This window comes from Pteronotus mesoamericanus, unplaced genomic scaffold (assembly GCF_021234165.1).
Source record: "Pteronotus mesoamericanus isolate MK-2021 breed Mesoamerican mustached bat unplaced genomic scaffold, CSHL_Meso_final scaffold_45, whole genome shotgun sequence".
Classification (NCBI taxonomy): Eukaryota; Metazoa; Chordata; class Mammalia; order Chiroptera; family Mormoopidae; genus Pteronotus; species Pteronotus mesoamericanus.
In genome coordinates this window covers 5835937-5849020 of record NW_026555317.1, presented here as the reverse complement: position 1 = coordinate 5849020, position 13084 = coordinate 5835937, and the positions used below count along the sequence as shown (strand labels likewise).

General features: G+C 35.5%; 1 protein-coding gene across 1 annotated transcript in view; it reads right to left on the bottom strand.

Moving 5' to 3' along the window:
* Positions 1–13084, bottom strand: part of GMCL1 (germ cell-less 1, spermatogenesis associated) — a 48106-nt gene that overhangs the window by 16257 nt on the left and 18765 nt on the right. The window contains exons 8-9 of the mRNA XM_054593601.1: positions 11322–11412; positions 4205–4342 (exon numbers count right to left, since the gene is read on the bottom strand). Of these exons, the coding sequence (XP_054449576.1) occupies positions 4205–4342; positions 11322–11412 (229 nt within the window). The remainder of the gene's footprint in view (positions 1–4204; positions 4343–11321; positions 11413–13084) is intronic.

The following is a 13084-nucleotide window of genomic DNA, read 5'->3' as shown; positions in this document are numbered from 1 at the left end:
AAAAGCCAAAAAATTAATAAGCATACTCAAAAGAATGATAATTCAAAATTATTGAGTTACTTTTGGTCAAGTTTCTACAACTGGATACATAAACTTGAAGAGAATAAATATAGAATTCTTTTAAGTAACCAGTGAGATACAGTGAAAGCAAAATGGACTTTAGAGCAAGAAAGATTTGGTTGCATTTGAGCTCTGCTTCTCATTAGCTGTATGACAGGACAGTTATGCCTCTCTTCAACTAAAAAATGGGGACAAATTTTAAAGATTATGTTACATAATAGATGTTAAATACATAATCTGGTATATTACCTAGGACAATGAAGAATCTATACATATTTGTTTATTTCTCCCCTCTCTTTTAAAATTCTTCAGTTAGGGTCTAGAACCCAAAATTATTTGATGGAGTTAATACACTATTAGACTATATGTACGTTAATATATTGTTTTAGAAACTTTTAGTTCACACCAACTTTTGTCAAGCACTGTGCCATATACTGGAGAGAAAGAGATAAAAAACATATGGCCCTCAGAGTCCAACAAGAACACACACATTCTGTGCTACAGTAATCTAGCAAGAGATGACAATGTCTTAAATGAGGGAATGGTGGTCAGCAAGGGAAGGAAGTGATTTTGAGAATTATCTATGAAAAATATTTACAGGGCCAGTAAATGGATGTGGAAAAAGAGTTTAGGCAGAATACACTATGATTTCCAGGATTCTGTCTTTTTTGTGAGGCCAGGCTATTAATGTTAATTACTAATATAGAGAACACAGGAAGAAAATAAAAAGGCAGGGATTGGGACTATAAGGGAAAGATAAATACTGTTTGAACAGATGAACTGAAGCAATTTGTAGCCAGCAGTTGGATATCTAAGTGTGAAACTAAAGGGAGAGGTCAGAAATGGAATCTTAATAAATCATATGAATGAAGGAGGTCACTCTGGGGCCCTATACAGAATGAAAAGATCAGTGGGCCAAAGGCACCCTCAGGAAGTTAAGAGGTGGGCAGAGTAAGGAAAGCCCACAAAAGAACAAGAGAAGAAAGAGTCAGAGAGAGAGAGAGGGAAAGGATCAGCAGAGTATAGCATTTCTAAAATAAGGCCACTAGAGTTTGCAGGAAGGTCCAATCTTAACTTTTGCTAGTTAAGTGAAGTAGTGAAATAGTGAGGGGAAGACACACCAGTGAGTAGAGAAATGACTGAAAGTAAGGAGATAGAGATGGCATCTATAGTTTACACAGAAGAAGGTATCTTAGAAAGGAAAGAATAGTTGCTATAGTGGGAGATTCAGAGTCAAAGGAAAGTATTTTGTTTTGCTTTTTAATAAACGAAATCTGACCATACTGTATAGGGTGAGGGCAAATAGGTGGGGAAAAGGTTCAAGATAGAGATTATATGATAAAGCAAAATTCCAGAACAAACAGGAAGTGGTAATATTATGAACAAGATAGAAGGCTGGCGTGAAAAGAGAAGAAGCACCTCAACTTAGGACAAATTATTGCCTGATTACCTCAAACTTATATAAAAAGGCAGGAGAGTTTCCATGCTGACAGTGAGGTGATTAGATAGAAGCTTGAACAGAGTGGCAGAGGTCTGATATGATTGCTAAAGAGAATGAAAAAGAGAATTTATCAGGCAAAAGTAGCATAAGGAGTCCCAAAACCCAAGCTTAGTGTTGAAATGTGAATTTGCAGTGGCACCAATAGGAAAGTTGTAGAATGCTCTGCAGCAGTAGCCAGCACAGAACAGAGGGTATAGGAACAAAGAAGGTTTAATTTAGTTTTTGGATTTGCCAAATAAAGAACAAGGAGTTGAAGGCAATTGTGAGAGAGTGGCTCACATGATCTGTCATGAAATCCAGGGCTGAAAATAGCAGGTGATGTCTGAAAGACTGGTAGAAAATGAGGGGTTTAAAATGGATTGGAAGTCAGATAACAGTGTAAAGGGATAGGCTGTGAACATGCTAGGCTATATATAGCCTGGAAACGATCAGATATCTGATGTTAAGAAATTCTGGGTTACAAGGTTCATGGTGTTTCCATGGGTAGTGAGTGCCTAATATTCAGCAAACATAAATGTTACTGGAGTTGGGGTCAAATTACTAGGAAACTAGAGTATTAAATGGAATGGTCATATAAACTCATTATGTGACTGTACAGGAGTGGAGAGGTAGACAGTAAGTCAAGTGACCAAGTTGTAAATGAATGTGAAGAAGCCAAGAGAAAAAAGGATAGAGGGTTAGTTGGATTACATGCAATAATGTTTGGAAAGGGCATTGAAGGATTAGGACTATCTGGCCTCCTACCCCTATACTGGGGCAGGGTGTCTCAAAAGACATAAAGTCCTCAATAGAGAGAAAATAGTATCCTCTGGGAAAGCTAAATAAATGGAGGGAAGAGATGGATGATATGGGAGCTTGTTGATCCTAGTTCCAGAGCACAAAACAGAAAGGTTTGGGAAGAATAAGATAGGTCAGAGGTATCCAGGGAGAGGGAAGTATGACAAGGAGGATACAGAATAAAACAGACTTAATGATCTGACTTAAGATAGATTTAATTTCTTTAAATAACGGAGTTCAACTCTTCTTGATACAGTTGACCCCTAATATAGAATGTTTCTAAACAAAATGCTAATTTAACTTGGAATTAAACATATCTCTGAGATTTTTGACCTAAAAGTGGTCAAAATGGAGGTAGTAAAATTCTCCAGAATGCATAACTTTGAATAAGGTTAACATGTGTTTGGCACTATTCTGAAAAAATGATCAATGAATTTTAGCTAGGTAATCAAAATTTTTTTATTTTGAACCTAGGATATACTGCTATTGAGAGCCCATACCAGCTGTCTAGATCATTTGAGTTATGTGGCCACTTTGTAGCCCCTCACAGACAGCATGGGATATAATTTTAATTTATAGTTTGCTTTTGAAACAATAGGAAAACCTATTTATCTATTTATAACTGTAAGATGGGGTATACTAAAATGAAAAAAGCGCTACTATAATTTTAAGTCAGAAAAAAATGGCTGAAATATAGTCAAAAATATAGGGTCTGAATTCTTTTCCATTGTCCATTGAATAAAATACTTCAGACTAAAAATACCCACCTTGCATTCCAAAAATATAAAGCTTACCACTTGTATCACAAACACACCATTAAATTACTTTTGAGTGGACTTCCCTTTTTAAACCTCTTCCAAAATTCATTTCTAAAGAGGCTTAAAAAGAAGTATGATTAGAGGGTAATTGGCCTTGGTATCTCGTATTACACCATTGCTGGGGTCTGGTGTATATTACCTGTACTAAAACTACTATAGAACTGTTATGCTATAGTGAATATTATCTTCAGAGAAATTGTGTCTAAAAACCATGCAAATATAATACATACCCCCTCATCTTGGCTCTCTAAAATTAATATTATAAAAATAATTTTTGTAAAATTAATATAAAAGTGTCTATAAACCTATTAGAATGATTTTATAAAAATGCATTCCTTTCTAATATAGCAGAAGTGTTCTTCTAGGTTTGCTTTCCATTGAATACCTTTCTAAATAAGTATACAGACTACGAGAACAATTTATAAACACATGGATATATAAAAATTGAAGTATCAGATAATTACAACTTTTCAGACAAACCTATTAACTAATGTATACAAATTTACAAATAAATCTTCAAACAAACATTTTATACTTCTTATATGCATATATAGTACTAAACTGAATCTTATACAAGTACTAGAAATTTAACTTAGAATATTGTTTCAAAAAATTTAAATTATAATTGGTAAAGATATTACATTTGCTTTGACATGAGGTTTAAGATTAGAGTAAGGAAAAAAAGAAGCAAATTTAAGGATTATTAATAGAAAAAGCAGTTATAACCTTTACATATTTCTACAAAACCATTTTTGTAAGTATGGTTCAAAATAGTGTACTATTAATCAAATTAAAGAACATCCATATTATAGAAAACTACATAGCTACTTCAATATTATGGAGAGGATTTAATGATATGGGAAAATACCCAAGATATGTAATGTGAACACAGAAAATTACAGTTATGATTCATTCAGCTTTCATATAAAATTTTGTACCTTCTTGGGATTACGGATAATTCCTATTAATTATTCTTTTCTATGATATATATTACTATTATAATCAGATAGATACTACTTAAAATCATAATTTCATCATATATTCTTACCTGAAGGTACTAGAGAATCTTGTTCAATAATTCTTGCAGAGGCCAAATCACTGATAATATACTGTAACCTTAAATGTCTGAATACTGACACAAATGGTTTTCCTTGCTCAGTTTCAAGGAAGGTCATACCTTCAAAATCTATAAAAAATAGTTTAAATTAAATCGCCATTCTTTTCAAATCTACTAATTTACTTTTTCTTAAACATTTTTATGGGTTCAGGGACACACACACACACACAAGTACATTTATTGGACTACAAATCAGCCAGTTTCAAAGTTTTTGAGAATTTTATAAACCTCAGATGTGTGGATAAAAACTTGTGCAGATTTAGGAAAAAAGCCCCAGGAAATTAACTCTGGTCCTAAGCAGACCCTTTACAATTCAGTTGTTTGCCTTTCTGGGGTTTGGAGCTTACAGTTCAGCAAGGTGGAATGCTTGAGAATGATAGGATTATGGTCTCTCTCCAGGTTACCCTTTCCAAGGCACTGAAATGTCCAATGGAACTCTAGAGCCCAAATGCCTCACTCAAAGGTCTTCAAAAGATATACAGGTCATGAAATGTCTCTTGGGATTCTTTTAGCCTATGTTCTAGCTACATGTGATGAACATTAGTTAATTTATTAACCCTCCTATTCAAATACAAAATAAGACACATAAACATTGTAGCCATAGATTTGTTAAACATGGGTGGTATTTACTATTAAAATAATTCATGTTTAAGAAGTATATGGCTTGCCCTGGCTGGTGTGGCTCAGTGGATTGAACGCTGGTCTGCAAACCAAAGAGTTGCCAGTTCCATCCCCAGTCAGGGCCCATGGCTGGGCTGCGGGCCAGGTCCCCAATAGGGGCACGCAAGAGGCAACCACACATTGATGTTTCTCTCTCTCCCTCCCTCCCTCTCTTTCCCTTTCTCTAAAAATAAATATATAAATAAAATCTTTAATAAAAAAAAGTATATGGCTTAACCAGTCAACATGGCAGAGTAGGTAGACGCAGTACTCGAATCCTCCCACTACCATATCAAAATTACAACTAAACTACAAAACAACTATTATTCAGAACCACCTGAAATCTAGCTGAACAGAAGTCCTACAAACTAAAGATGTAAAAAAGAAGCCACATAGAGACTGGTAGGAGGGGAGGAGACATGGAATGGGCTGGTCCCACGCCCACAAAGTGGCAGATAATAATCAGGAGGAATATGTTGGATGCAGAGGTCCTCCCTAAGGAGGGAAGAGTCCCAGCCCCATACCAGGTCCCACAGCCCAGGGTTCCACTGACAGGAAGAGAAGTTTCCATAACTTCTAGCTGTAAAAACCAGTTTGGATTGTGGCTGAGACAGAGGGCTTCTGGAGTCACAGCTGTTCCACTTAAAGGGCCAATACATGGACTTACGAGGTCTCACTTCTGAATTCCAGCACTGGGGGACCAGGGACATACTGGGAAGAACTGAGTGGTCTGGCATTATGGGGAGAGCTAAAGGAGCTGTTTTCTCTCAGACAGAAGTGCTGACAAGAGGCCACTGTTCCTTTTTTGGGCCATCCTCCCACAGAGCTGGCAGGTGAAAGCCCTAAGTCTCTGTCAATCTGCCAAACACTGTTAGTCCCATACTTCTGATTTTAAGACCCCACCACACCCAACTTGCAGGCCCATCCAAGGCATTTCCAGTGGCTTTTCCATGCAAATGGCCTGTCTTGGTTCATGCTTCGGACTTTGCTAAAATCTCTCAATCAAGTGGCTGGCCTTGGCATGCCATGTACCTCTCACTAAATGGCCCCAGGCCTGACACTAGCAGCAGCCTGCCTTAGTTGCTGCTTGGTCTCTTCTGGGCACCTCCAAGCCCAGCACAAGTAGCAGTCATCTGCAGAACACTTTGTAGCCCATGGTCGGTGGCCCCAGGCAGGGCACAGGTGGCAGCTGATTTTGGCCTGAACCTACTGGGAGGTCTCAGGGCCAGCACACCTGGTGGACATCTTCAACTATGTCAAAGCACTACCCAACCACCTCTACAAGTGACATACTCAGGGGAAAGACTCAGTGGACATGAGAAACCTGCTGAAATAAGTCCTGCTCTGTGGGGTCAGCCCCTGCACAGCTGGTCCTCCATGGTGGTTGCAGCCAGTCCGTGCAGCTGATTGGTTTGGGGGGTAAATCCCTCCCCTTGAGGTGCCAACAGCATTCAAGACTCAACTACAACAGGAGGGTATACACAGCCCACATGGGGACAGGTGTGGAGTGCCCAGCTCTGGTAATCAGGGAGGCTGTGCCACCGGACCCTACAAGGACACCTACCACCTAAGGCCACTCTACCAAGCCTGAGAGATATAATAGGTCTACCTAACACACAGAAACAAACACAAGAAGACAGCCAAAATGAGGAGACAAAGAAACATGGCCCAAATGACAGAGCAGAACAAACTCCAGAAAAAGAACTAAACAAAATGGAGACAAACAATCTACTAGATGCCTAGTTTAAAACACTGGTTCTAAGACTGATCAATGAACTTAGGGGAAGAGTACATGAATTTACTGAGAACATCAACAAAGAGATAAGAAAAATAAAAACAGAGATAGAAAACATAAAAAAGAACTAGTCAGAAATGAAAAATATACTAACTGAAATGAAGAATACACTACAGGGAATCAACAGTGGAGTAGATGAAGCAGTGGATCAAATCAGAGATTTGGAAAATAAGGAAGCAGAAAACACCCAATTTAGAACAGCAGAAAGAAAAAAGAATCTCCCCAAATGAGGATACTATAAGGAGCCTCTGGGACAACTTCAAGCGTACCAACATTTACATCATGGTGGTATCAGAAGGAGAAGAGAAAAGCAAGGAATTGAAAACCTATATGAAAAAATGATGGAAAACTTCCCTAACCTGATGAAGGAAATAAGACATACCAGTCCAAGAAGCACAAGGAGTCCCAAACAAGGTGAACCCAAAGAGGCCCTCACCAAGACACATCATAATTGAAATGTGAAAAGTTAAAGATAAAGAGAGAGTATTAAAAGCAACAAAAGAAAAGCAGTTATCTACAAGGGAGCTACTATGAATGAGACCGTCCAGCTGATTTCTCAACCAAAACTTTGCAGACCAGAAAGGATTGGCAAGAAACATTCAAAGTGATGAAAAGCAAGGACCTGCAACCAACATTATTCTACCTGGAAAAGCTGTCATTTAAAATCAAAGGAAAGATTGAAGAGCTTTTCAGACATGAAAAAGCTAAAGGAGTTCATCACCCCCAAACCAGTATTATAAGACATGTTAAATGGTCTTCTTTAAGAAGAAAAAAAAAAGATAAAAAACATGAATAATAAAATGGCAATAAATACATATCTATCAACAATTACTTTAAATACAAATGGATTAAATGTTCAAGTCAAGAGACATGAAGGCTGAATGAATAACAAAACAAGACCCTATATAGGATGTCTACAAGAGACTCACTTTAGAGTGAAAGACACACACAGACTGAAAATAAAGGTATGGAACTAGATATTTCATGAAAATGGAAACAAACAAAAAATTGAAGTAACAATATTTATACCAGACAAAACATCTAAAAAACAAAATAAATGAACAGACAGAACAGAAACAGACTCATAGGTACAGAGAACATTCTGACGGTTGCTAAATGGGAGAGGGGTTGAGGGGACAGGTAAAAAAGACGAAGGGATTAAGAAGTACTAATTGGCAGTTATAGAATAGTCACAGAGATGTAAAGTACAGCACAGGGAATAGAGTCAATAATATTGTAATAATGATATATAGTGTCAGATGGGCACTTAGTAAGTTACATAATGTCTAATCACTGAGCTGTACTCATAAAACTAATATTGTATGTCAACTGTAATTGAAAAATAAAAATTATACAAAATCTAAAAAGTATATATATTTTTTCCTTTTTGGGAGAACTTGTTATTTCTAAAAACAGTTACTCTCAGTTGCATTGCAATGTGCTTTCATGAATGGGAAGGCAAGGTCTAGAGTTACTGCTATTAAACTAGGGCAAAAGGCCTAGTCTGTTTTCTATTCAACAAGGTCTACCCATGGGCACACACTCAGTCCTGTTGCTATTAAAGATAGGGAAAAAAAGTTGAGAGCTGCTATTATAGACTATTATGCCTCAAACTATGCTTCACATGAAACACAGGTTTGCTGTGAAACAGGTATTGCCCATTACATTTTTTTCCCCTTAAAACTGCAAGAAGACAGTCAAGTTAATGAAAAGAATTTTCACAATTTTAAAATTTTTATCCCTTTTTTTTTTTGTATTTCTTTGGTACCTGGCCTAGCCTCAGATAAAGCAAACAAGAAAGCAGTTAAACTCATTTTAAAAAATTAATAGTTTACTTACTTATGCTACAGGCATGTAACTTGATTACATGTCTTGTCTTTTTAGTTAGTTCAAATTCTTATGTCGAATTATATGTGCCAATTTCATGGAGTGTACTAAAAACACCCTTATAGCTCTGGCCGGGTGGCTCATTTGTTTGGAGCATTGTCCCATACACCAAAAGGCTGCAGGTTTGATCTCAGGTCAGAGCACAGACCTAAGGTTGAGGGTTCAATCCCCAGATCGAGGTGCATATGGGAGGCAGCAGATCAATGTTTGTCTCTTACACTGAAGTTTCTCACTCTTTCCCTTTCCTCACTCTCTAAAATCAATAAACATATTCTCAGGTGAGGATTTAAAAAGTACATAAATAAAAATACCATTATGTTCTTAGGGATGTTCCATCACATGAACAAGTTATAAAAATCTAATTCTAGACTGTCTCATAGAAATCTGGAAATTATTTCATGAAGCTTTTTATTAAAGGTGATAGAAGAGATTTCCTCATTTATTTTTGTAAGAATTCATGGCATTAAAAAAATTTTTAAAGATTCTAACTTTTTGAAATGTGGCTATAATAAATATACCTGCCAAATTCAACAGCAACCTATATACCATATAATTGTCTAAAAATTTTGTCTAAAATATTTTTCTGAATTTCTATTGTTTTTTGTAGTCCTGATTGATATATATCTAAAAAGTCAAATAATTACAAAAACCTAAGAGAAATATACCAAAATATAATGGGTGAGGGGACAAGTGATTTTTTTCTGTTTTATTTCCTCAGTATTCATCACTTTTATAATTTTAGAACAGTATGAAATGACCTCAAAATCCTGAGAACATTAGATATATATTTTGCTTTATGCAATAAGTATCTCCCTGAAAAGTTATCTTAAACTGTATACTTTTATACTATGAAAGCTGGGTTGGAGACCCTAGAGTGCGAAAACCAGAAGTGAACCATAGATTCTTATTCTGGTTTCTGCCACTTTGGCTACAGAATAATTTCCCTCATGATAAACTGCTGTGGTTAATCCATCTGGAGCTCAAATGAAGATAAGTTTATGTTAACATTTACCTAACATCTGTTTCTACAGAGTCCCTTTGTCTTCCGAGCTTCTCCACACTCCTCATCTCTTTCAGTTTTTATCTCTCTCTCTGTTTAAATTTTTTCCTTGTAAATGGTCCTTTGGGCATTTTTGGTTCATGAGCATGATAGAAAAATAATTTATCTGACTCTAAGCTAGGAAATCTCACTACATAAAATAATTCTACAAAACTTACTTAAACAAGGCACAAAGAGCCCTAAATTTTAAAATTAAAAACTTCTTTTAATTAAAAGACACCTTTAAGGAAGTAAAAACGATAACTTACAGACTCTATAAAAATGCAACACATATTTATGACAGAGAATTGATTTCAAGAATATATAAAAAATACTTACAAATCATTACGAAAAGAAATACAATATTAAAATAGGAAAACAAAATAAATAAATAAAAATAAAATAGGAAAACAACCTAAACAGATATTTCGCATAGGAGGAAACATATGGCCAATAAACACATAAAGAGCTATTCGGTCTCTTTGTTTTAAGGAAATAAAAATCAAGTCAAGTCCACAATATGAAATGGTTCAGTAACTACTAAAACAAAATGATTATTGCCCCGGAGTATGCTGGAGCGGGCTCCTACTGGCTCACAGAAGCAGGTGTATTTCTTCCCAACTCCACAAGCAGTGATGTCATGTTGGGAGCTTGAAATCAGTCACACTGGGAGAATTTGTAAAATTAATTTAAAACATGCTAGGAATCAGGATTTAATTTTTTCAGAGAGCCAGTTTACCAGCATACTACTATATTATGTTAATACATACATACATGCAATAACTTTTTTTTTTTTAAACAAGGGAATATCAAACTCAAAATTCAAGGCAAGTCAAAGGGGAAAGTCAAAGGAACACAACACACAATAAGCATATGAACAGACTGCAGTTATTAATGTTCTAGTACTTGGGGATTAATTTATGGAGGTTTGATATAGTACTAAAAATAAAAAAGGTGGCCATAAATGGACAAAAATGACTGTAAAGTAGGAAAATCATGAACTAAGGATTATGACTTATTTACTTCCTTACACCTGAGGGCCATTAAATTTTTTTCTTGTATCCTTTACCAAAGTAAAAAATAAATATATTGCATGCTCTACCTCTGTCCAGATAAGAAAGACTTTAAGGCATTTGATCTTAACCAATTTTAGATCAGCATTCCCTGGGAATCTGATAAAAGGTATGGAAAATCTACCATGCCCCTGCCCCCCAAAATGGAACGAACACACACACACACACACACACACACACACACACACAGACAGACATATAAAATTTTGCATCCACTTTCAGTATTTTAGAGAACACACAAAAGCCTGTCCATGGGTCCCCCTGTGTTAAGAATTGTTGCTTGATACACAGGATTTAATTTGTTAGGAAACATTCAATGTGGTCAAACAAAAGATAAACTCAGTTAGCAACATCTGTTGGTGATAAAATGAGAAAAGCAATAGTTTGGGGGAATCAAAACATGGTTCAAGAAGTAATAATTCAGTTAACTGAGGCATTTTTCTTATACAGCCTCAATTTCCTCAGTGGAAATGAGGACTGAATTAGAGAATTGCAAAGGTCCTCTCCAGCACTAAAATTCTCTAGGTCTATAATGATTTTAATAACTTTCAATTACAAAAACAAGTAAGTTCTCAATAAAAATTTCAGGTATACCTTTTCTCCTCTTAGAAAACCAGACATCTGTTTCAGTCAAAAGCTGTTTTAGAGATCCATTCCAAGAAGGCACAAGTTGAAGGAACATCCACTAGGTTAAAAAAGTAAATGAGAAAAAAATGACAAGATTTCATCATATTATGATTTTAAATTTTCAAACTCCTTCCATCTTAAAACATAATATCTAAAAATTTTAATTTTCATTACAAGCAATTGAAAGACGAAGAACCATTACCTGGCTTGCTTGCAAGCTTTAAAGTAATCATGGCATTAATCACTGTCCAATAATAAAAACTAAGTGAGTGTGTGATAAAGAATAAATTACTCATTGAAAGTATTTGTGGTCTCAAATACACTGTGGTTACACTATTAAAAAGGTAAAAGGTTTAATATCTATTACATTACAAAATTTATACTAATTTTATACTAATTTATTCTACTCACCAATTAACTCAATTTTACTACATACTATGTGAGACAAAAAAGTAAATTAACACTCTCTTAGTGTTTCTTATTGTCTTATTGCTGTGGAGACAGTATGCATAGTAGCAAAGAGCATGGACTTTTAAATCCTGACCCTACTACTTAAAAGCTGGGCAAATTACCTAATTTCTCTGGGCCTGAATTTCTTCATTAGTTTAATGAGCAGGATAACATGTCTACCTCACAGGATATTAAAAGAATTAATACGTGTAAAATACTTTGAACAGTGCTTGGAACACAGTAAGTATTTTCATTCTGGCATAACAGCAGTTACAACAGTAAGAAAGTATGAATGCTACCAATGGTTCAGAGAGAAATGAGCTGTACCACTCCTCTAATGATTAGATAACCCTGTTACTAAACTTCCTTGAGGAAAAATAGTGAAAGAATCTCATCCTACCTTAAACACAAAAAACTACAATGTTATAACTAGATGGTGTTTCATTCCCAGATTTCACAACTATTTTAAATGTAGATTTCATGCTGGGGACAAAAGGCTGAAGGCAAAATTATGCAGTGGGAAAAGCAATGCATTTGGACTCATCATACCTGGCCAGGTCTGATAAACATTTGCCACTTAGTAATTGTTAAGAACTCTAAGTCTTAGTATCTATAGAACAAGAATAATAATAATAACAATTTAAGAAATAAAAAAATACAAAAAAAGAGTAATCCATTTGTCTTTTCAGAGAGATGTAAAAATAAAATTACAATTAAAATGTTGAAAACTGCCCTGGCTGGTGTGTCTCAATGGAATGAGTGCCAGCCTCCGAACCAAAGAGTTGTTGGTTCAATTCCCAGTCAGGCCACATGCCTAGGCTGCAGGCCAGGTCCCCAGTAGAGGGCGTGTGAGTGGCAACCACACATTGATGTTTCTCTCCCTCTCTTCCTCCTTCCCTTTCCCTCTCTCTAAAAATACATAAATAAATCTTAAAATAAAATGTTGAAACTTTGAAAAGGATGAGGTAAAACATGTGCCTGCAGTGCAAATAAAATCTTTAGAAGAAAAATTTTAACATTTTCCAGAAAAAGTATGTGTGAAAATTTCATCATATTCACTAATGCAACTAAAGCTCAACTCTGAAAACATTTCTGGAAACCATATACAGTTGACCCTTGAACAACACAGGTTTGAACTGTTCAAGTCCATTTATTTGTGGATATTTTTTCAATAAATACTACAATTTGTTTTCTCCTCCTTATGATTTTCTTCATAATATTTTATTTTCTCTAGCTTACTTTATTGTAAAAATATAGAATACATGACATACAAAATAGGT